This window comes from Cavia porcellus, unplaced genomic scaffold (genome assembly GCF_034190915.1).
Source record: "Cavia porcellus strain 051 isolate PalLab524CR breed Dunkin Hartley unplaced genomic scaffold, mCavPor4.1 scaffold_25, whole genome shotgun sequence".
NCBI classification, from domain to species: Eukaryota; Metazoa; Chordata; class Mammalia; order Rodentia; family Caviidae; genus Cavia; species Cavia porcellus.
Genome location: NW_026947508.1, coordinates 5,667,903 through 5,691,132, shown reverse-complemented (window position 1 = coordinate 5,691,132; position 23,230 = coordinate 5,667,903). Strand labels below are relative to the sequence as shown.

The 23,230-nt window shown below is 50.9% G+C and overlaps 1 protein-coding gene across 10 annotated transcripts in view; it reads left to right on the top strand.

Moving 5' to 3' along the window:
• Positions 1–23,230, top strand: part of Clstn1 (calsyntenin 1) — a 56,094-nt gene that overhangs the window by 29,531 nt on the left and 3,333 nt on the right. For 2 of the 10 annotated variants that reach the window (XM_063235459.1, XM_063235456.1), the window contains 14 exons: positions 1,792–1,914; positions 7,963–7,992; positions 9,125–9,320; positions 10,080–10,288; positions 11,584–11,733; positions 11,843–12,028; positions 13,777–14,025; positions 14,379–14,500; positions 17,377–17,539; positions 19,884–19,940; positions 21,049–21,203; positions 21,916–22,064; positions 22,322–22,551; positions 22,931–23,119. In XM_063235459.1, coding sequence (XP_063091529.1) covers positions 1,792–1,914; positions 7,963–7,992; positions 9,125–9,320; positions 10,080–10,288; positions 11,584–11,733; positions 11,843–12,028; positions 13,777–14,025; positions 14,379–14,500; positions 17,377–17,539; positions 19,884–19,940; positions 21,049–21,203; positions 21,916–22,064; positions 22,322–22,551; positions 22,931–23,119 — 2,208 coding nt within the window. The remainder of the gene's footprint in view (positions 1–1,791; positions 1,915–7,962; positions 7,993–9,124; positions 9,321–10,079; positions 10,289–11,583; positions 11,734–11,842; positions 12,029–13,776; positions 14,026–14,378; positions 14,501–17,376; positions 17,540–19,883; positions 19,941–21,048; positions 21,204–21,915; positions 22,065–22,321; positions 22,552–22,930; positions 23,120–23,230) is intronic. The other 8 variants (XM_063235462.1, XM_063235458.1, XM_063235457.1 and 5 more) reach the window with 7 other exon arrangements.

Sequence of the window (23,230 nt, the reverse complement as noted above, 5' to 3'; positions counted from 1 at the left end):
CTGCCAGAAGCACCCCCTCCCCCAGGTAAAGCCCGCATCGTACCAACCCAAAATAAGTGGCCTCAAAGTGAGGCCAGAGACCAAAGAGAAGTGAGGATGCTGCCTTGAGACCCTCGGCACTAGAGGTCAGCACTGTTTAATGACACTGAGATACTGTGTGCCCTCCCCACCCTCTCCAGAAACACTGAGTTCAGGACAGCTCTGTTTCTGGGGGCTCTGTGGCTGGTAATGAGACCATACACTGCCTGCAGGGGGGTGGGTAGCAGCGAGAACCCAGCTGTTTCCTGTTAAATCAGCCCACTTGGAGGTTTGCAAAAACTTAAGGCCTTAGAACCCAGTGGTGAGTATGCATGCAGTCTCAGCAACTCGGAGACTGAGGCCGGAGGATCACGTGAGCTGAGGAGTTTGAGGTCAGCCTGGGCAGTGTATAGAAACTGGCTGAGAGAGCTGCATACACAGGCACCACCGGGCCCTGCATGAGACTTTTCCTCTGTAAGTGGCCAGGATCCTGATGTGCAGGCAGCAGCAAGGGAGAGGAGGAAGGTTGGTGCCTGGCAGCTGTGATGACAGGAATTGGTTTTGTCTGGAATTACTTGTGGTTTTGAATTCTTTTGTGATTCCAGGGATTGAACCCAAGGCCCCTGCACTGATCTACATCCCAGCCCTCTTATGTTTTTTTGAGATAGAGTCTCACCCAGACTGGGCCCAAACTTGCCATCCTCCTACCTCAGCCTCTCAGAGTGCTAGAATGACAGGTGTGTGGGTGAGCAGGTGAGTGGACAAGGAAAACCAGCAGCTCTGAGCTGGTGACCTCAGAAAGCTGGGCATAGCCAGCTAGGGTCAGTGTCACAGTCTGCGGAAACGTGGCCCAGGCCTGGGGGCCGTGAGCATGGCTAAGCACAGCATGCAGAGTTAAAGTAGCAGGGCCCAAGAACAGTGCTGACCTTGTGCCCAGTGTCAGGGAAGACTGCCTTTCGCCAGGGACCTAAGGGAGCATGTCTTAGAGGAGGCGGTCAAGCCAGGAGGTCAGCTGCTGTTCTGGGGTTGTGAGGCGTGGAGTAGAGGGAGCACAGAGCTGACACTAGGTCAGCCACCTCCAAAGCGGATCATTTTTTTTTTTTAGAAATTCTGCATTTAGTTTCATTTGGTGTTTATAAATATTGTCTTTACTGCATCTGTTTGCATTTTTATTTCTATTGCTAATTTTAGATAATGCCCTGGCACCTAATTGTAGTGAAGAAGTAAAAGCATTTTTTCTTTGTAAATTTTCTGTAATGGCCTAAAAACAGTGGTAGTTTGAGCTTACTTATAGCCATTGATTTTTCCTTTTACTTGATTTTGGGAGCAGTTTCTTTCTTCTTGATGAGATCTCGCTGAGCCTTGACTCACTTCTGTTGCCAAGGCTAGCCTTGAGCTCCAAGTGACCCTCTGGCCTCAGCCTCCCATTACAGGCGTGTGCCACCATGCCCAGTCTTTCTTCCAATTGCTTCACGGATTCGGATGATTTCTACAGTGTTTACTCTAGAATTTACAATTTCATGCAGTTTCAGTCTCGATACCAAATACTATAACAAAAATGTGATTGTTGCTGTCTGACCGGATGAGAGTTGTAACAGTAGATGCAGGCTGGGGCGGGCCTGGGGTGCAGCTGGGTGCTTGCCTAGCGCATGTGTGCCTGAGTGCCCATACCAGCACAGGTGAACGCCAAAGCCAAATCCGTGTACATCTTCCAAGGTGGTGGAGCGTGAAACAGGAACTCTAACCTGGCCTGTTTTCTCCTTCAAAACCTAGTTAACAAGCACAAGCCCTGGCTGGAGCCCACCTACCACGGGATTGTGACCGAGAACGACAACACAGTGCTGCTGGATCCGCCCCTGATCGCGCTGGACAAGGACGCGCCGCTGCGCTTTGCAGGTAGGCGCTGCCCAAGTTGTCTTCCTGGGTGGGCGGGGCGGGAGGTGACGGTGGACTCTCACGCATTCCAGCGCTCAGAGCAGTCTGACGGCTCCTGAGAGCTGGCAGCTGCTTATGTTTCTAGGCACTGCACGACTTCTTTTGTTAGTCAGGCTGGTGGATGCCAGCTGTTCTGGTCCTTGAAAAGCAGGTATTTAGTTTAATGACATCATGCAGCTCTGTTCCTCGATGGTGAGTGCCTCCCTGTGGTGAGCAAGGTAACATCTGGAGCAGTGGGACTCCAGCCTCAGTGCACACGTGGTGGCCAGCTACTCAGCTGCACATTCAGGTGTGCTCGTCCCCGCCCTCACTGCCCCCAGAGACCCTGATGCTGCTGGACCCTGGCGTTGGGGGTCTGGGACTCCAGCACCTCAGTCTCTGTGACCCACAGTGACATCTGAAGAAAGTTGAGTAGTCTCTATGGAGATGCTTTTGCATGGGTTATTTTTTTTCCTGTATTGGTTATTAACCCCCAGGACTGCTGGACTGAGCTGCATCCCAGCCCTTTTAACGTTTTTTATTTTGGGGGCAAGGTCTTGGTCAGTTGCCCAGGGTTGGCTTGAACTTGTGCTCTTCCTGCCTCAGCTTTCTCGGTAACTGGGATTATAGGCACGGAGCACAGTGCCCAGCCAGACACAGACTTTATTTTTATGAAGTAACTCAGTTTAAGAATATTAAAAGTAAGATGCTTCTGGTGGCATGTGCCTATAATCACAGCCACTCAGGAGGCCGAGGCACAAGGATTGCAAGTCTAAGGCCAGCTAGGCAACTTCTTGAGCTCCTGTCTCTAAAATAGAGAGCTGAGGGTTTTAGCTCAGTCGTTGAGCACTCACTTAGAATGTATGAAGCCTGGGTTCCATCCCCAGTCCCAGAGGAGGAAGAACAAAAGGACGGTAACCTGTGTCTTTATGGAAAGGAAGGGTGGGACAGCATGGAGATGATCATCACAGGACAGCTGTCTGTGCTGGTGGCACTTCAGAGTCCTTTCTCGGTCAGAGCTGCTGTTGTGTCACATGCACTGTTGTAACATCTGTTCTCGGAGAATGATACAGTGCTGCCACACACTTCTTGACCTCAGGGTCAGAATAGACATCATGGAGCTAGTGTGTGTGTGTGTGTGTGTTGAGACAGAATCTCACTCTGTAGTGCAGGCTAGCCTAGAACTTGCTTATGTAGCCCAGGCTGAACTCTTGGCAGCCCTCCTGCTTCAGCCTCCCAAGTGCTAGGATTATAGGCATATGCCATCACACCCAGTTTGCAGTTAATTTTTGAAAAGCAGTTTTCACATGAACTTTTTCCAGATCAAAACTTCTGTTGTTGACAAATGTTCTGTTTGCAGATAAAAACAGTTGGATGAACTTGTATAAAATGTACCCTCTAGCTGGGTGTGATAGTGCGTATCTGAAATCCTGACATTCTCGGAGGCTGAGGCAAGAGGATCACAAATTCAAGCCCAGCCTGGGCAATTTAGTAAGACCCTGTGTAAACCCCACTGCTGGAACAAAATACCTGACACCTGCTACTGAAGGTTTGCTTGGTTCATGGTTTTAGCCCCTGGCTGTGGCTCTGAGGCAGAAACGCTTTGGTTGAGCCGGGTGCCAAAGGAAAGCTGCTCACCCGTGGCAGTCAGGAAGCAGAGGGAGGAGGAGGCTGTGGGCTGGGGCACGATGTCCCTGGTCACGTTCCTAGAGGCCGCCTCTGGACAGCGCAATCAGCTGCAGCTTACCAGTGGCTTCTCCCACAAAGAGTCACCTTCCAAAAGTCCCACTGTGAACCTAGGGGCCCATGTGATATGGGGACATTTAGATCTAACCCATCACACCCTGCTCAAAGTGAAAAACCAAACAGGCCGGGAATTTCTCTGTGTGAAGACCTGGGCCCAAGCCTCGGAACCGAAAAGCAGAAGCAAAACAAAAGAAAACTGAATCAAACCAATGAAACCTGTGTCAGACTTTCATTCTCCAATGTAAGGCAGTGACTGTGAGGTTGCTGCTGAAGAAAGAATTCAAAATAAAGCCATACTTGATTCTGTTCAGGCGCACCTCCCACTGCAGAGGGCCTGGCCGCCAGCTCTGCTGAGTCTTTGGGGCTAGAGCGCCCGTGGGCTGTGCCTGTTGCTGGGTGTCAGAGAGGGGTCGGGTCGGGGACCGAAGGGGAGGCCTCTGTACCACGCACGCCACAGTGTTCATGTAGTTGCCCGGGTGATTTCCATGTGTTTTCCTTCCAGATTTAAAATCATGTGTAGCTTTGCGTATCGGTCTGATTACCTAGATTTTTTTTCCTTTGGTACTGGGGATTGGTCTGAGGATCTTCACACCAAGCTACATCTCCAGCCCATTTAAAAACTCTTTTAAGTCTTCCTACATCACCAAGTTCCCTCTCTGAGCTGCATGTTGATCATCGTGAAGGGACACATACCTCACAAACCTCATAGGCTTCGAGGATGCTAGCTGTTTACTCATGTGCGCAGAACTTACAGTGGTCATCCAGCATGCACAGGCCCTGGGTCTCCTGTCTGCACAGCACACACACATGTGCACATGGGAAAGAAAAATCCCCAAGCAGAGTATGAAGTACAGTGTTTGCTGCTGCTGGTATTATTAATAGTGGAATCTCCTAGAAACACGTTTTCACTTAATATTCAGTACGAAATATCTTTCTGTCTTCACAGTGTTCCGTTTCCTCAGTGTCTTACAGTAACTGTGGCATAAGACAGGCCAGGTCCGGACTGGCTTTTGAGCTTTGGCTGTGAGGTTGCATTAGTGCAGCTCTGCTGTAGGGCAAGCAGCTGATACCAAGTGCCGATGGTGGCTCGGGCTCTGGGCTGTGCTGTCACTGTCCCCATCTTCAGATGAGAAAACTGGCTCAGAGCATGTCTGTCAGCTGCATGACCCTTGTGATAGTGATGTTGTCTGTCTGTCCCTCTCATGTTGGTCCTCGCTAGTGGAACAATACTCTTTCCTTGGGTGGAAAACAGGAATAACCCGAACAGACAGTAGTGTTACCTGGTGTAACCTGAGCTGTAGCCAGAGCCCCCATGAGTGGCGGTGTTCAGTGGTGGGCCTTCGTAGGGATCTGTAGCTGCCAGGTACTTACAGAAGGCTCAGGGGCTGTCTTTGTCTCCAAGCCCTATTGACCTGGGTGGAAGGGGAGGCCAGCACTGTGGGGCATGGAGGCTGGAAGGTTCATGCTTTAGGGCCAAGGGGGACAGGCGTCGATGATAGGGTTCAGACAGTGGGCAGGACCCCTCTGGGAGGAGCCCAGTGCTCCCGGTCAGTCCCCAAGACAGCAGGTAAGAGGGGGATACATGTTTCTGCCACAAGTGCCAAGTCTGGAGTTCTTGGAATGCGACCTAGCACTTCCCCTGTGCTAGGTGAGGCCCCCCCCCACCACAGTTAAACCCCAGTCTGCAAGTGGGGCTTTAGGTCGGTTGAGAAATTGGAACCTCTCTAGGGGTTTAGAGGAACTGGGCAGAAAGCTATCACATGTGAGCAGCGATCCTGAGAGTTCTCACTCGCAGCGTGAGACGTCACAGAAGGCCTGTGTGCTGGGAACAGGGACCTGAGCCCCGTGATGCGTGCGACTGTCTCCAGCTGGATGCACCAGGGAGGTGGCGGGTCTCAGTGCACCTGCCCTTTGCCTTGCTGCCCCGCTGTCCCAAATTCCACCTGGGTAGCAACAAATTCATTCCTGCTTCCCTGCCTGGACCCCATGTCACTGGGAACACTGCAGTCTGGGATGGAAACCCCCGCCCTCTTCCCAGCCGTATTCCTCAAAGGAAAGACCAGTGTGTGTACAGCAGCTGGTGGACGAGCTGTTCCTTCTGCGCAGCCCTCAGCGAGTTGTTCTCAAGGGCTTTGCTTGTCACCAGCTGAGGGGGAGGCTGCGGAGGAGGACTCCTAAGCCTAGGAGTTTAGGGCCAGCCTGAGTAACGTTGTATAGCAAGACCCGGTCTTCTCAGAAGTGCACCCAGGATGTGATTCAGCAGTGGCTGTGTCCATGCCTCGCTCAGGCCAGTGTCCATCCTCTGGCCAATGTGTACTTGGCGCTCCTAGAGCTGGACTCAGCCCCTCTGTTACACTGGCCCCACCCCGAGAGTCTCCTGTCTCAAAAAAAGAAAAAAAAAAAAAAACTATTGATAGAGACTGATACTTGAATTTTTATTATAATTTTCTCATGAAATAAAATATATTTTTAGGAGGAACTGAACCCAGGGCCTTTGTACTAAGCTACATGCCCGAGCTTTTCATATTTTTTTGGGGGACAAAGTTTCATTAAGTCACCAGGTTGTGGGGCTGGGGATTTAGCTCAGCGGCATAAGCACCTGCCTTGCAAGCAGGTGGTTGTGAGTTCGATCCCTGGTACCGATAAAAATGAAAAAGACAAAAAAAAAAAAAAAAAAGTCACCAGGTTGCCCAGGCTGGCTTCAAACTTGTGGCCTTCCTGCTGCAGCCTCCCACAGTGCTGGGCACCATTGTACCCATCCCAAACTACTGGAATAGATAAAAGCCCATTCTGGCATCTGGGCAATTCAGGGCCAGGCATGGGCTGAGTTCAACCCAGAAACCACATCTGCAGAGCCTGCGCTGCGAGGCGGTGAATGAAACCAGCTGTCGTGGTGAGCCTGGGTGCTGTGGCTCTGTGTGCAGGCGGGCGTCACCAGCCAGCTTGGTGGTGCACGGCTGTGCTAAGCATGCAGGCTAGAGCTAGTGTGGCCGAGGGGATGAAAGTCTAGTACTGTTTCATTTTAGCCTGAGTTTTAGTTTAGATGTGAACAGCTCTGTGTGGCTGCTGTCCAACACCTCAGGCAACACACAGATCTAGGCTGTCTTGTTCATGTCTAGGAGGAGGAAACAGGGACAGAAATACTGCCACAGTATGGTTCATCAGTAGCAGAAAGAGTTGAAATGATCGCACAGTCACACAGTGAGAAATGGTGATAGTAAGCCAGTGTGGTGCGCGCACCTGCAATCCCAGCACTTGGGTGGCTGAGGCAGGAGGGTTGCTTTGAGCTTATAGAGAGAAGAGTAAGTGGAAGACGGTGGTAACAGCAGACATGTCAGATGCTTTCCTTATGACAAGCAGTGTTTTAAGCATGCTGCATGTTTTAATTCACGGGCTTCGCACGCGTAGGTAGCAGTGGAAAGGGGTAAAGCATACAGCAGCCAGGGTGAGTGCATCTGACCATACTCAGGGTTGTATAGAAAACAAGTCACAAACACTGCGTGTCACTTGGTACCATTTTAAAGACCTTTAAGTCGTGCAAAATGAAACAGCTCTGTTCAGGGGAAATAATGGCAAAATCTTCAAAAAAGCAAAGGAATTTGGAGAGTGCTGCCTTGGGGGAGAGGAGATGGCCAAGGGCACACGTGCTCAGCTCTGCCCTCTGCTGGTCACCGGCGTGGCTGCAGGAGCTGTGCTGACCTGGGGAGAGGTGTTTCTGCAAAGCCATAGTCCATGTGGTGTCCTTGCCGCTGGCTTCGGCCCTTTTTGTTTCCCATCAAGCCAGTGTTTACCAGCAGAGGGTTCAGACTTGTTCCCTCGGTGGGTGCTTTAGATGAGAAACCACTGGTGTTGGTAAGAACAAAGGGTTAGGCCAGGGGTTTAGCTCAGTGGCATACTCACCTGCTTGGCACATGCAAGGCTGTAAGTTTCATCCCTAGTACCCCCTCAAAAAAGAAGAAGAAGAAGAACAAAGAGTTAAAATCCTTTGTTCCAAATGTCTGCTTATTAACAGTCTCAACTACGGTCCTCCAGGTGTTCTACACCAACACTTATCTCTAAATTAGTGTTATTTAAACTGTACACAGTAGCTGATGGTAAGTGGCACTCAAAGTAACATTTTGCTAGAGGATCCAGCTTGGCTGTGGGGATTGTAGTAGGTGGCCGCTGAGCGTATTGTTAATTGTATGTCAAGCTTTTCTGTGTAATATGTGACTTAATTTCCTTGTTGTTCCGTCTCCACTCTTTCCTGAATTACTGACACAGGTTTATCTTCTCTCCCTTTAGAGAGTTTTGAGGTGACAGTCACCAAAGAAGGTGATCAAGGGTTCTTTGTCTCCCTCTTATGATTATTAACCCACTAACTTTATTGATAAAATTGGGAATCAGCCCTTAAACAGAAGCAGCTGTCATGCTCCTGTGTCCCACATTTATTCTCCTACTTTGTCCCTCTTTTTAAATGTATTGATGAGGGTGAATGTCATCAGACCCATGGTTAGAAATATCCGGAAATCAGACATCCATTTGAACCACATGGACAGTACCATGCATTTTTGTTTAATCAAACTTCAGAGATTTGTTTCATAACAATTTTCTGTTTGCTGGAGTTGTGGAAGAGTCTGATTTTTATGTGAAATAACGTTTGTGCAGTTTCATATATACATCAAATCATTTACGATTGTTCCTCCATGGGCAAGGATGTAAACATGGATTTGGAACTCTCTACTTCAGCTTTGAAGCCAATTCAGCTGTGGCGACATCCCCAAGCCGGTGTCTTTCAGGGTTGACAGGATGAAGCCCCCCCAAAAAAGGGTAGCAAATCCCTCCCCGTGACAGAGCCGGGTGACAGCTGTTGAAATGGATGCCTGAAAGTTGGTATTTCTACCTCTTGTTTAGCAGTTTGTTTTGATTCCCTAATTTTAGCCAGGCTCATTGCACAGGAAGACTTGATTCTTTGGATTTTTTCCTTGACAGAATTTCTGTAATTACGGTGCTGGTCCTATATCTCACACTTCTTTCTCTCTCCACATTTAACTGCGTTTTATCCTCCCTCTGGTTCAAATCCAAAGAGCTGCCCGGCCCTTGGCCCTCGGATGGCTGGGGCGGCCCTGGCGTGCTCTGGCCTTGGCTGTCCACTAATGAGACTCCTGCTGCCCTCGAGCCCTCTTAAGTGCTCCTGTGGAATGCCTGTCTGTGTTCTCTCTCTCTCTTTTGTATTCCTGCATGAGTGGATGCAAAGTACACATGTTGCTTGGGAAGCCAGACTCCGCTGCTTTTGACTAAAGCCCCAGAACTCACCCGTGTTAAAGCACAGTGCCCCCCGCTTTGTCCACGGACCCTCCAACCCCTGGCTGCCAAGTTGTTGTTGTTCATTTTCTTTGGGGGAGGAGGGGACGTGCAGAGGATTTGTGTGGCAGAACCCCTGACCTGTTGTGCTTTGACTCCCCAGGTGAGATTTGTGGCTTTAAAATTCATGGGCAGAATGTCCCCTTTGACGCAGTGGTAGTGGATAAGTCCACTGGCGAGGGGATAATCCGCTCCAAGGAGAAGCTGGACTGCGAGCTGCAGAAAGACTACACATTCACCATCCAGGCCTATGACTGCGGGAAGGGCCCTGATGGTGCTGGCGTGAAGAAGTCTCATAAGTAAGCGGGCTGGCGAGGAGAGATAAGACCCCGCTGACGAGACGTGTGTGTGTGTGTGTGTGTGTGTGTGTGTGTGTGCGCGCGCGCACACACATGCAAGGGAAGGGAGGGACAGGGACTGGTATCTGCACCCACAGATTTTTTTTTGTCTTTGAGATGGGGTCTTGTTGTGCAGTTCAGGATGGGCTTGAACTCGCTTTGTAGCCCATGCTGGTCTCAGACTCACAGCAATCCTCCTGCCTAATCCTCCCAAGTGCTGGGATGACAGCTATCACCACCATGCCCAGCCGATATTGTCCTTTAACTTTGTAATTATTGAGAACAGACAGGTACCTGACATAAGAAGGTGTCTACTGTGAATCCCCCGCCTTCATGTTCCGGCATAGATTGTCAGAGAAAAATCTAAGTGTCTGTCCCCTTTTCCAGCTAGCTATGGTAGGGCCTGAATGCATGGGCTCGCACAGGACAGGCAAAAAGCTTCTGCCACTGAGCCCCAGCCCCAGGCCTCTTTTCTTGTGTATTAATTATTAAACTCAGCTTCAAGGACATGGGACAGTCAAGCCAGATTCTTATTTTAACTTTTTTTGGTCCATGATGAATTGAAAACAATAAAGTCTGGTTAATTTTTTTTTGTCTTTGTACAAATTTTGTGAAACCAAGTAGCAGATAAAAATAAATTTCAAAATAGAGCAGAATTGGTACCTTTGGGTGAAAAACAGAAGGAAACCGCCCCAAACAGCTGTTTCCTCTTCTGTCCAGAGCAACTGTCCACATCCAGGTGAACGATGTGAACGAGTATGCGCCTGTGTTCAAGGAGAAGTCCTACAAGGCGACGGCCACTGAGGGCAAGCAGCATGACAGCATCCTGAGGGTGGAGGCCGTGGATGCAGACTGCTCCCCGCAGTTCAGCCAGATCTGCAGCTACGAGATTGTCACTCCCAACGTGCCCTTCGCCGTGGACAAAGATGGTAAGTGTAGAGCGGCTCTTGCCGAGAGTGGTCTGTGTCCGTGTTGTCCCTGAGCAGGAGTCTCCACGCCGTCCTGACAGCTTCCCGGGAGCCGCCGGTGTCCTGTCTGCTGGGCTCCCTTTCTCCCTTCCCCGCCCCTCATCCCTTCGTCCTGCCCGCTCCATCTGCCATCATGGAGCAGCCTGACCTTTAGACAGTCGTCTTTCCTGCTCTCCGTGCAGTGAGCGCTTTCCTTCTGCCCTGAGCGCACCCCCAGCCCCGCCTCCTCATGCATGGGGCTCATACTGCCTGACTTCTGCCAGGCCCACTCTGGTCTTAGAACACAGGTAGCTGTCTGCCCTCGGCTTCCCTACGAGGTCACAGTTTCCATTGCTAACTGGCCCGCAGCATGGAGTCTGGTGGCAGTATGAGTACATTCTCTCTGCACTCACGGCGCATGCCTGTGCCCCCAGCACTGGAGAGGCTGAGGCAGGAGAGTGCTGTGAGTTCAAAGCCAGCCTGGGCTCCGCAGTAGGACTCATGTCTCCAAAAAAGCAGACTTGCCTGGAGATTTAGCTCAGCGGCATAAGCACCTGCCTTGAAAGCAGGTGGTCATGAGTTCGATCCCCAGTACCGATAGAAAAAAAAGGCAGTGATGACAAAAAAGCAGACTTGTCTTATAGGCACGCAGGAGCAGGAAAACAGTCCGTGCCCTCCCTACTTTGAGACTGAACCGGCACTAAATACACACCCCATCGCCAAGTCATGCCCCCAGTGAACACCCTTTGGGTGTAAAATAGAAGGAAACCGCCCCAAACAGCTGTCACATTTAAAAGTAAATTTTTAAAATTTTTTAAATTTACATTTAAAAGTACATTTTTTAAAAAGTTTTATTTTTTTATTTTTGGTACCTGGAATTGAACTTAGGACCTTGCACTTACCAGGCAGGCGCTATGCTACTGAGCTATAGCCCCAGCCCCAAAGTAAACCTTTTTAGCAATAAATATTGAATGTAGCTTAAGCTTATATTTAATAATTGAGATCTAAAATGTTTGTCTTCTATTCTTTTACCTATAAACTATTAAAGTTAACATAAAAGTGAGCATGTACTGCAGGAATCTGTGGAGACTGAGTAGTGGGGATTCAGGGTCTCCGATAAGCGCTTTGGAAAGAGTGCTGGGTGGGGGACCTCAGCAGGGCCAGGCAGGCAGGTGCCCCACCCCTGAGTGTGCTCCTGGCAGCCTTGGCAGGGCCTCATGCTCAGGTGCTGGGCAGTGAGAGGAGCAGTGCTTCTTACTGCCTGCCCTCCTTGACAGGTTACATAAGGAATACAGAGAAGCTGAGCTACGGGAAGGAGCAGCAGTATAAGCTGAGCGTCACGGCCTACGACTGCGGCAAGAAGAGGGCCGCAGAAGACGTCCTGGTGAAGATCAGCATTAAGCCCACCTGCACCCCTGGGTGGCAAGGTGAGCCGCCCCCTCTCCCACTCGAGCATCTTCCTGCAAACTAAGAATCCTGGGAGCCTAACATGGAGTTTTCCTCCTTCCCTCCCACACTGTCCTCTGGGCCACACAGGCTGGAGCAACAGGGTTGAGTACGAGCCTGGCACCGGAGCTCTTGCTGTCTTCCCAAACATCCACCTGGAGACATGTGATGAGCCAGTGGCATTGGTGCAGGCCACGGTTGAGCTGGAGACCAGCCACATTGGGAAAGGTTGTGACCGAGACACCTACTCTGAGAAGTCCCTCCACAGGCTCTGTGGTAAGAGGCCGTGCGTCCTGAGCCTTCCGTCTTTGGAGCAGGGGACCCTGACAGTGGGCCAGGCCACGTGTGTCTGTGTGCGATGCCAGCCCACAGGCACTGTCATGCTGCTGCCTGCTAACCCCCTAAAAGGCTGTTCAGGAGGTCACATGTGTGTGCGCTTTAAAGCCACTGATTTGAAGAAAGGAGCATATGTTGCAAATCATCCAAATAGAGATGAGGTGAGAATAAGCTTGGGAGATGGGGCAGGGCCTGAGCTGAGGAGTTAGAGACCGGCCTGAGCAGACAGTGAGACTCCATCCGGGAGAGAAAGCAGAGCAAGTTTATATGAAACAGAGTTCATTTAAGAATTAAGGAAAAAACTACAGCCGATGCATAGCCTTTGGTAACACGAATCAGAGAATCAGCCTGAGGATATCCAAAACTTCTTTTATGAGACCGGGTCCTGCTATGCAGTTCGGGTTGGCCTTGAACTCACTTTGTGGCCCAGGCTGGTCTCAAACTTGCAATGATCCTGTTGCCTCAGCCTCCCAAGTGCTAGGATTACTGACGTGCGCCACCACGCTTGCCTCTAAGATACTTAGGTCTGACTGGAGGCATAGCTCACATTGCACATCACAAACTACTTGTGGAGGAGCTGAGAGATAAGGACTGGGAGACTGGACAGAGGACAAGCTTTCCTCTTTCCTGTCCATTGTGCAGCTTTCCAGTTCGTCTAGATGAAGAGAGGTGAGGTCAGATGCCTCTAGTGGGAGTGCAGAAGGCAGAGTGTTCACTTAGCCATAAAACACTAGGAGCCTCTGTGGCCCCTTGTGATCAGCGGGGGCCTTTGTGTTTCAAGGGCAGTGAGCAGTAGCTCTGCAGGGAGCTGTCTCCTAAACTGATGCCCCTCCCACCACCTGGATGAAGCCTGTAGTTAGGAACCTGCTTTTGTTTTTTTGTTGAGACAGGGTCTCAACAAAAGGTTGAGACAAGCTATGTGGTTCAGGTTGGCCTTGAAGTCACTGTGTAGCCCAGGCTGGTCTTGAACTCACGGCAATCCACCTGGCTCAGCTTCTTTTTTTTTTTTTTTCTGGTACGGGGGATCGAACTCATGACCACCTGCTTGCAAGGCAGGTGCTTATGCCATTGAGCTAAATCCCCATGACAGTTGATCCTGGCATTCTGTCATGACAGTTGTCAAACATTTTTCTTGTACTTTGATTTAGTAAATCCATTTCTAGGACTTTGCACTGGAAGCGTAAGCATGGGGACAGACAGAGCCTGTCAAGCAGAGGTTGATGAGGGGAGAGAGCAGGAGCAGCCCCCAGTCCCCCGGGACACTGGGTCAGCACATCACAGCAGGGCTCTGTGCTGAATGGTGACCGGGCATTTGCGGTTCTGCTGTAGGAGACTCTTAGAGGGAGAGGGAGAGTGAGTGTGTGTGTGTGTGTGTGCATAGCAGGACTCCATTTAGCTAACAGATACCTCGCATGTAGTCATAACGACTTGGGAGGGTTCCTCCCCAGATGGTGGGTATTTGCGTGGGATTACAAGAAATGCGTGATGTTTTTCATCCTCCTTCCTGTAAAAAGCCATCTATGGTTATTATCATATTTTTGTCTTTAAAAATCGCCTGATTTTAAGGAAGAGTGAGCGCGTCGTCTGACTGTGACATGAGAACAGCCCTCAAGCGCACAGCTTTGAGACGCTTGTGGGTGCCAGGCTCTTTGCAGAACTGACCTTCAGCGTTGTCGCTGTGGTTTCAGGGGCTGCTGCGGGCACTGCCGAGCTGCTTCCTTCCCCCAGCAGCTCCTTGAACTGGACCATTGGCCTCCCCACTGATAATGGCCACGACAGTGACCAGGTCTTTGAGTTCAATGGCACCCAGGCAGTAAGGATCCCTGATGGTGTGGTTTCCATCAACCCGAAGGAGCCCTTCACCATCTCCGTGTGGATGAGGCACGGGCCTTTCGGCAGGAAGAAGGAGACAATTCTCTGCAGCTCGGACAAGACAGGTGGGCTGTGTTTCTGTAGGTGGCGGTCTTCCCTGCTCCATGGGCATTCCCAGGCATCAGGTTCCTCACCTTACCGACAGCCTGTCGGAAAGCTGCTTGGTCCAGGTGTCCCCTGGGTTTGGGGCTGGACAATACTCTGTCCTCAAGACAGATAGGGCCCAGGGGTGGTCAGCAGCCGTCAGGGGCGTGGGGCTTAGCAGAACACAAGCATATTTGTTCCTAGATGCTGCATAGCCCAGCTGGAGGGGTCATTAGTGCAGATGAAATTGTGTCTTCAAAACCCATGAGGAAAACAGCTCTCACTGTCCTTGGGTGCTGAGCTGGCCGTTTACCTGTCAGAACTCTCTTCACAGATATGAACCGGCATCATTACTCGCTGTACGTCCATGGGTGCAGGCTGATCTTCCTCCTCCGTCAGGATCCTTCCGAGGAGAAGCGGTACAGGCCTGCAGAATTCCACTGGAAACTGAATCAGGTGAGCGAGTGCAGAGCTCGCCAGGTGTGCTCTCGTAAGACAGAAATGGGTCTGCAGCCCTGCCCGTGTCCGGCCGGCTGTGCATGGTGGGCATTTATGACTCATGGTTTCTGTGTCTGGGTAGCAGGATAGCAGACTAAACCCACCCATCTCCTTTCCTCTGAAAGCCGGAGGGTTTTTTAATGTATTACATTATTTAACATTATTTTAGATAATAAAATACTGATAGAAAAGTTAGGTATTTAAAGTATAAAAACTTCTGTAATTGAAGTAGGGAGCATTTGCCTAAAACCTGAGGTGGAGATCTTTATGTCTGTTCATCGCTAGGGCTGTGTCTGGGCTGGTGCCAGGAGCCCTGGGTGACTCAGCAGTGCGCAGGCGCCGCCGGATGTGCTGCGTTTTCAAGGAACCGGCAGTCCTGACATCTCTCAGATACCACACAAACCACTAGCTCAAGGGAGTGGCAGTTTTACACTGGGTCATGTCTTTGTAAAGCTAACTTTCCGGTACTTTCTGTGATAAAAAGCAAACATCCGTGAAAAAACATGTGTCATCTCCTTAAAAAAAAATACACATTACAGGGAAATGAAGGCTGCCATAAGCTTGTGATCCTGCCGCCTCCCCTTTCGAAGTGCTGGGAGTGCAGGAGTGTGGTGTCACGCTTGGTCTCATACCTTCTCTTGTTTTAGGGTTTGAGGCAATAAGGCAGTTTTGGCCTTACCTTGGTTTTATTCGGCTATGGAATTAGCAAAAGTTGATGGTGTCAAACCAGCTTCGGTGGCGCCTGCCTGTGATCCCGGCACTCACGGAGGGCCACTGTGAGTGAGTTGATGGCCAGCCAGGGCTGCATAAGCAAGTTGGCATTACATAGTGAGACTTTGTCTCAACAAAACAGAACAAAGCAAAACAAAATGACAGTGTGAGATGTGTCTGTGTTTGTTAAAATATAACGTCAGCTAATGGAGTTAAAAGGTGGATAAGAATATAAGAGCACAAAAGAGAAAAGAAAGGCGAAGAGATGAGTGTCTGGGTTTTTTTTGTTTTGTTTTTTCCTTTTAATCATTTCCTACCGATGTGATTTTAATGTAAATAATTTTTTCTCAGAGGCTTTTACTGTAATTTTCCTGAGAAACTACAGAAAATTATGGTCTGAGTTGGGTGTGGTGTGCATTTGGGAGCCCTAAGGCAGAGGATTAAAAGCTTGAGACCAGCCTGGGTTACATAGTGATTTTAAGATCAGCTTTGGACTACAGGCCATTACCCTGTATTAGAAACAAACATAAAAGATAAATCTGGAAAAAATGTTTATAGCAGACACTTTAAATATGTTTCTGTTACAGTAACCATACAGTAACCATGTTGCATAATTTCTGCTGATTGCATATTTTTAAAAGTTTTATGATGGGAAGTTTTTCACATTTATACAGAGAGACTGGTGTAAAGAAAACCCTTACATGCCAGGGGTGTAGCTCAGTGGCACAAGCACTGGCCTGGAAGTGGTAGGTCGTGAGTTTAATCCCTGTACAAAATGAAAACTCTGTGAATCTTTTGTCCATCTTCATCGAGCACCAGCTCTTGGACACTTATTTCATTATTGTCCCCATTCTTCATTTTTATTTTTTGGGGCTGGGTCTTGCTATGTTCAGGCTGGCCGTGAACTCACTGTTGTAGCCCAGGCTTTTGGTTTTGAACTCATGGTGATCTCCGTGTCTCAGCTTCCAGAGTGCCATGATTGTAGGCATGCATCACTGTGCCTGGCATTTTCCTCATTCATTATCAATGGTTTTTGTTGCCACCCTATAAAAATTGATTTAGTTCTGAAGAAATCTGGGATAGTGCATTTTTTCTTTGGAGACATGCATCTTTCATTGTGTCTCTTAACAGCACAGTTTTTGCATATTTTAAAAAATGTGCAGGAACCAAGATATTTGTCACTGATAAACTGTGTGCTTGGCATGCAGGAGGCTTCAGTTCAGTCTCCAGCACCAGCAAAATTAAAAAAATAAAATGGACTGGGGATGTAGCTCAGCGGCACAGTGCCTGCCTGGCAAGTACAAGTTCTGAGTTTGATTTCTGGTACAAAAAATGATAATAAAGAAAAAAATTAAAAATAACTCCTCATATTATCAAATGTCCAGTACATGTTCAGATTTCAAATTGCATCTTAAATATATCTGTTTCTTCAGTTTGTTGAATTAGTATGCAAATACATTGCAGTTGGTTGATTCATATCTGTGATGGCTATTCCCAGCAGGAAAGTTAAATTTTGTTTGTTCATTTTCTTGTCTCTTAGAGATAGGGTCTGTGCTGTGTTGAGCTCACTTTGTAGCCCAGGCTGGTTTCAAACTCTCAAGGATCCTCCTGATCCTTGGCCACCTGAGTGCTGGGATTACAGGCATGTGCCACCACACCCTGCTAGGAAAGTTAAATTTGCTGAGCCACTTGAGCTGTATGGTCTTTGTGCATGCCAAGCTGTACTGAGCCCAGGGCTGTTTGTATTTAAATCATCAGCTGGAGAAAACACATCTGTGTCCTGTGGTAGTTCATATTCTGACACTGCAGGTGCTTGGGTTTTGATCCACACCAGGAGCCGTCCCCTGCAGCCTGATGCAGACGTTACCAGTAGGAGGAGACTGGGCAGCTCCCTGTTAGGGGCTCTGTCCTGTGATGGGTGCCATCTGGCTCGGAATGCCCTGCAGACAGTGTTGTGACGTGCCCCTTTTTGGGGAGACACGTTTGCAGAACACTTTGTTATGAGATTTTATGATAATCCTTTTCTTTGTAGGAAGACAGGTAATTACTGAGGTGACTTTGTCTTTCTCGTGTTTTCCGGCGGCGAGGCAGGCTGATGCTCCATGGTCCCTTTGCCTTGGTAGGTCTGTGATGCGGAATGGCACCACTTTGTCCTCAATGTGGAGCTCCCAAGCGCGACCCTGTATGTGGACGGCGTTCCCCACGAGCCCTTCTCGGTGACCGAGGACTACCCACTCCACCCGTCCAAGATAGACACCCAGCTCGTGGTTGGGGCTTGCTGGCAAGGTAACGTTCTGTCCCTGGCTGTCTGCTGTGTGATGGGGATAGGCTCCCAGCAGTGTCTACACTCTGTACTCTGTCGTTTTCTTCCTTTTCCTGTGCTTCTCTCTTCTGTGCCATCCCACAGTGTAGCCCCATCTCTGGGCGCCGAGGAAGGTGTGTTCCAGCGCCCTTCCTGTGAGCCTGGGAGGGATGGCACAGACGAGAGCGTACCTGGGGGATCTGGTTTATAAATGAATTCATGTGTACCAGGGGCAGCAGTCAGTGGTGAGGCACCAGGATAGAAAGGACATAAGAAGACCTGGACCCCAGGGGCTGTTCTGGAGTTAGTGTTTGGCAAGCTGGTAGCAAGCTGGTGAGGGAATCATGACTGTGCACCTGTCTGCAGAGGATTTGGTGGAAGTCTCCAGAAAGATTGGGCTGTGGTGTGGTCAGCTTCCCCGAGCGCCGGAGCCTCTCACACACACGTGCCGAGCAGCAGTGCGCATGCAGTCGCAAGTCCTTGGAGTGCTGCCACGGGGCTGCGGGGATCACTCGAAGAGGACGAATCAGAGCTGCAGATCAGGGCCATGGACGTGCCCCATGAGGGCAGCCCATGCTGACCAGGCGAGCCACGGCTGCTTTGCATGTGACAGTTGGGACACAGGCGCCCTCAAAGCCTGGCTGTGACAGTCCATAGGCCCAGGGAGTGGCCCTGGGGAAGAGCCTGCTTGCCTGCTCTGCTCACTAGGGAGCAGGCTGCAGCAGCAAGGGTCCCCACAGCTGTGTGGTGGGCAGGAAGGCGCCTGTGAATTCTACTGGTGACAGGAGTTGTCGTTACTGAACACTGCTGTGGTTTGTAACCTATGTTTCCCCAAACCGAGCCTTTCCTTCGGTAATAATCAGTGGAAATTAGTACTAACTTTTCCCATCCAAGTTTATGGACCCCTGTGTCTACCCTGGAGATTCTAGCAGTAGCCTTTGTGCTTGGCTCTGTCTTGGGTCATTTCAGGCCATCACTCTCACCACACATGCTTGCTTCTGCTCCCTGTGTAAACATGGTGCCTTCGCGTGGCATAGATGTATCAGAGAGCTCAGTTCCCAACACCGTTTCTCATTTTCAGTAAATTTGAATTTCATATTTTTCCTGCAAATTCTTTCATATGCAGGGAAGTAAGATCATATATTGCGATGAACTTCTTTAGTGGATGCCGTGTTTAACTGCAGTCACAATTATCCAAGAGAAAGTGGAACATGGGACCATGGGTTGAGCACTGAAGTAGACAGGACACAGGACAGTTCCAATTTGCTGCCTTGATTAAATGCTACTTTCTGAATTTTATACACACACACATTTTTTTAGGGGTGCGGACGAGGTCTTACCTGTAATTCAGGCTGATGTTAAACTTAATGTGTAGCCCAGGCTGGCCCCACCTCCTGAGTGCTGGGCTTGCGGCAGGGCTTGAGGCAGCTTATGGCTGCCCAGTCCCTGATTATTTTGAAAATTGAAGTTAAAATTCAGGGTAAACCTGAATGCGACTTTACATTCTGGGGCCTGCACTCCTGTGGTTAAACTAAACCGCTGTGTCGTGCGTGCCCCCCCTCCCCTCTGCCTGGCCTCGCCTTACTGTGCCTGCGCTGTCTCTGGGTTCCCAGCCCAGATGATTGGCTCCCTCTTCCTCTCAGTGGCTGAGCCACTGCAGGCTGCATCATCTGTGCACTCAGATGTGTCCCTGTGCAGTGCTGTGCTGGAGGCCCCTGCGGACCCCCGACAGTATGGGGCAGCATGGCAAGATGCAGTGTGCTGAGCCCTGATCACACAGAGCTCTCGCAGCTCCGCTGGTTGCTATGGGCTGCTTTGTGCACGTGCACTTAGCCTCTCACACCCCTCTTGCTGGAGAAAGTGTCTTCAGATGGCTGCTTATCTCTATTACTTGAAGTACAGATGCAAACCTGTCTTTAAAAAACACCAATCACATGAGACCATGAGCGGACTCAGGGCCCTGTGTGTGCTGTTTACCTAGAAGCGGGCAGTATAGGCCCCCTTGGTGCCCTTCTGCCCAAGACTCTGGCCCGGCCAAGGCTGTCAGTGTGCAGTGTTCTGCCCTTCCACCCCGTTTGAATCTACTTGCATCCGATGAGGAGGGCATGGGAAGATGGAATAAAACAAAGCTACACAGCAAGAGGGCGTTGGTCTCATTTCTGGAAAAAGGTGATCTGGCTTGCTAGGTGTGGAGTACGTACTTCGAGAGACAAGATGGATTTTCTCTTTGGGTTTGTGTTTGGTTGCTTCACAGCTGAGTTTCACGTCCAGTTTGAAGACCCTAACCTCTTGGTCCTTTTCTATTGTCTTTGTCTTACTTTTCCGCAGAGTATTCAGGAGTTGAAAGTGACAATGACACTGAGCCTGTGACTGTGGCCTCCGCAGGTTGCTGGATTTTTCTCCTACAGTTGACTGTTGTGTTTCATTTAAAGATGAGACATTGATTCATTCCACATGTCGCATGACGAGCCGAGCTGCATCCAGCCCCCACACCCTTCCAGCTGCTTCACTGCATTGTGCCCCCATTGCCGCATGGGGTTCCCTTTCTGTCCACTCTGCCCCACTGATGTGAGCGCTGGGACTCACCCGTACAGTTCCTCTGCCAACGTCTCCCCGGCCGGCTTGGGGGCCACCTCATGGTGCTCCTGGCCTGAACTGCAGGGCAGGAAGTGACCCGTTGCTGGAGTTCCTATCCTGGTCGATACTGAATTCTAATTTTTTGCCCCCAGTACCAGGAATCAAACTCAGCACCTTGCACTTGCCAGACCGGCGCTGTGGCACTGAGCTACACCCCGGCCCCTAAATTCTAAACACGTTTCCCAGTGAGCTTGATCCTTGACAGTAGCTCGCCTTGGCCGGAGCCCTGGTGGAATGGGCCCCATTGCAGGAGCTGTCTCCTCTCTCATCAGTGAGGGCAGCTCTCACTGGGACCCCTCCGTAGCCTCTCAAGGGCCGGGTTTTGTTTTCCCTTTCCTTGGCAACTCTGCCCTTCCTGGTTATCATCAGAAGTAGGAGACATGAACGATGGGTCTTGACCAAGCAGCAGCTACCCCAGAAGGGAGACTTGCATCTCTGTCCCCTCTGCCCAGCTTCTGTGGCTTCGTCCCCAAGCATGTGTGTGCAGGGCTAGCACAAGTGCAGCGTGCCCAGCCGCCCACAGGCAGTGGGGAGCTGGCGTTGATGTTCGTGCTGCTGTGTAATGGGAACAGGACCCAGCGCCAGGGTGTGGCCAGGTGTGCAGGGACTTGTCATGGGACCTTGCAGCCGTGAGCGTGGGACCCGCGGCTCCTCCCTTCCCCAGGCCATGTGCATGATCATCGCCGATTTAATGTCTTCATGTGCCTCCATGTAGATTGCAAGGCTAACAGGGTGGGTCTGGACTAACCTGCATGCCCATCCATCCAGCTGCACTGCCGGTAACACCACGCTGAGAAACAGCTCCGGATGCCCGGCTGCTGCACCGCTCACTTCCCTTTCCCACCCCCCTCACTAGGTGGTGACCTGCACATGGCCCAGTTTTTCAGAGGGAACCTGGCTGGCCTAACAGTCCGCTCTGGGAAACTCACGGACAAGAAGGTGATCGACTGTCTGTACACCTGCAAAGAGGGGCTGGGCCTGCAGGGCCCTGAAGACAGCGGGGGTGTGCAGGTAATGAGGGCGTCTGCCTGCGCTGGGCTGGGGCAGTGGCTGCAGATGGCAAGGTTGGGTATGAGTGGATGAATCTGAACCTCAGAGGTTACGTGTCTTACCAGAGAAGATCTCACTGCAGGTACCTAGCTTTCCTTAGCCAGGTGTGCTGGTGCACTCCTGTAATCCCAGCACCTGGGAGGCTGGGGCAGGTGGGTCACAAGTTTGAGTCCAGACTGGTGACTAGTGATTTAGCAAACCCTCCCCCCCCCGCCGCCAAAAAAAAAGCCAGGCATGGTGGCTCACGCCTGTAATCCCAGCACCTGGGAGGCTGAGGCAAGAGGATTGTTGCAAGTTCAAGACCAGCCTAGGCAACAAAGTGAGCTCAAGGCCAGCCTGAACTGCATAGTGAGACTCTATCTCAAAAAAAACAAAACAAAACACCATTGTTGCAAAAGATTTGATCTTCAGTACCCAGAAGAAGAGAAAGAAAAGAACTTGCAACTCCATCAATTCAGATCAAATCCAGACTTGCCAGGCACAGCAGTGCATACCTGTGTCCTAGCACTTGGGAGGCTGAGGCAGGAGGATTGCCATGAATAAGAGGCCAGGCTGGAATACATGGCAAGACCTTGTCTCAAAAAACAAAGCGACAAAATGCAGACTGTTCTGTGCCAAAACCTCAGTGGCTTCAGCACCTCACAGCAAGAACCTTGTCCCCTCCCTCTTGCAGATCCGAGCAGGCCCCAGCCAGTCGGTGCTGACCCTGGAGGGCGACGACATTGGGGAGCTGGACAGGGCCATGCAGCACCTGTCCTACCTGAACTCCAGGCAGTTCCCCACGCCAGGCATCCGGAGGCTCCGAGTCACCAGCACAGCCAAGTACGTCCTGGGCTTTTGCATCAGCTTCTTCCTCCTCAGGAAGGCTGGGAAGCAAATGCGCGTTTGGGTTTGCAAGATGCCCTGACTCCCTCTGAGGAAAGGCAGAGGCGAGCACAGGCTCCTGTGAGGCCTGTGTCGTAGGGATGGGCGCTCATGTGGGGCCTACTGTAGTCTGTCCCCTCCAGGTGCCTGTGCAACCCTTACACACCAGCCCGACACGGCGCTCACACTCTCCCCTCGCTCCCATTCCTTGCCAGGTGCTTTAATGAGGCCGCCACATGCATCGAGATCCCTGTGGTCGAGGGCTATGTAATGGTTTTACAACCCGAGGAGCCCAAGATCAGCCTGAGCGGCATCCACCACTTTGCCCGCGCAGCCTCGGAGTTCGAAAGCCCTGAAGGGGTCTTCCTGTTCCCTGAGCTGCGGATCATCAGCACCATCACTCGGGAGGTGGAGCCCGAGGGGGATGGGGCCGAGGACCCCACAGGTAACAGCCGCTCACAGAGCTGTCCGCCTAGCTCTGCTGGACAGCCCCAGCTGCCACCTGGGGTCCAGTCTCTTCTGTGGGTCTGGGAGGTGGATGTTGTATTGTGTGCACGGAATGCTCTGAAGCCTGGTCCTTTGGGCTGACGTCGCCTTGGTCTCTGGACACCTGTGGTCTCCGGGTCCTTCCCCTTCTTCTGGGTCAACCACAGGAGGACGGCATCCATACCATCCTGGATGCTCGCTCACCATTCAGTCCCACACTCTTCAAGCCCCAGTTCTTACAGCCAGTGCTTCCCTTCCTGGTCCTTAAAGGGCTTGGCAAGCTTGTACCAAAGCAGGCCAGCCTTTGGGGTGACAGCCTCACCGGCCCGTCCTCACAGTCCCCATGGCTTCTGCAGTCCAAGAGTCCCTGGTGTCTGAGGAGGTGGTGCATGACCTGGACACCTGCGAGGTCACTGTGGAGGGGGAGGAGCTGAACCCGGAGCAGGAGAGCCTGGAGGTGGATGCTGTCCGGCTGCAGCAGAAGGGCATTGAAGTGAGCCACTCGGACCTGGGAGTGGTCCTCAGAGGTGAGAGAGGCTCTGCCTTCATACAGGGTGGGGCAGGGTGTGGGGGGTTCATGCTGGAGGGACAGTGCCCCATGTGCTGCCTGTGTGTTCCCCAGTTGGAAGGGCACAGTG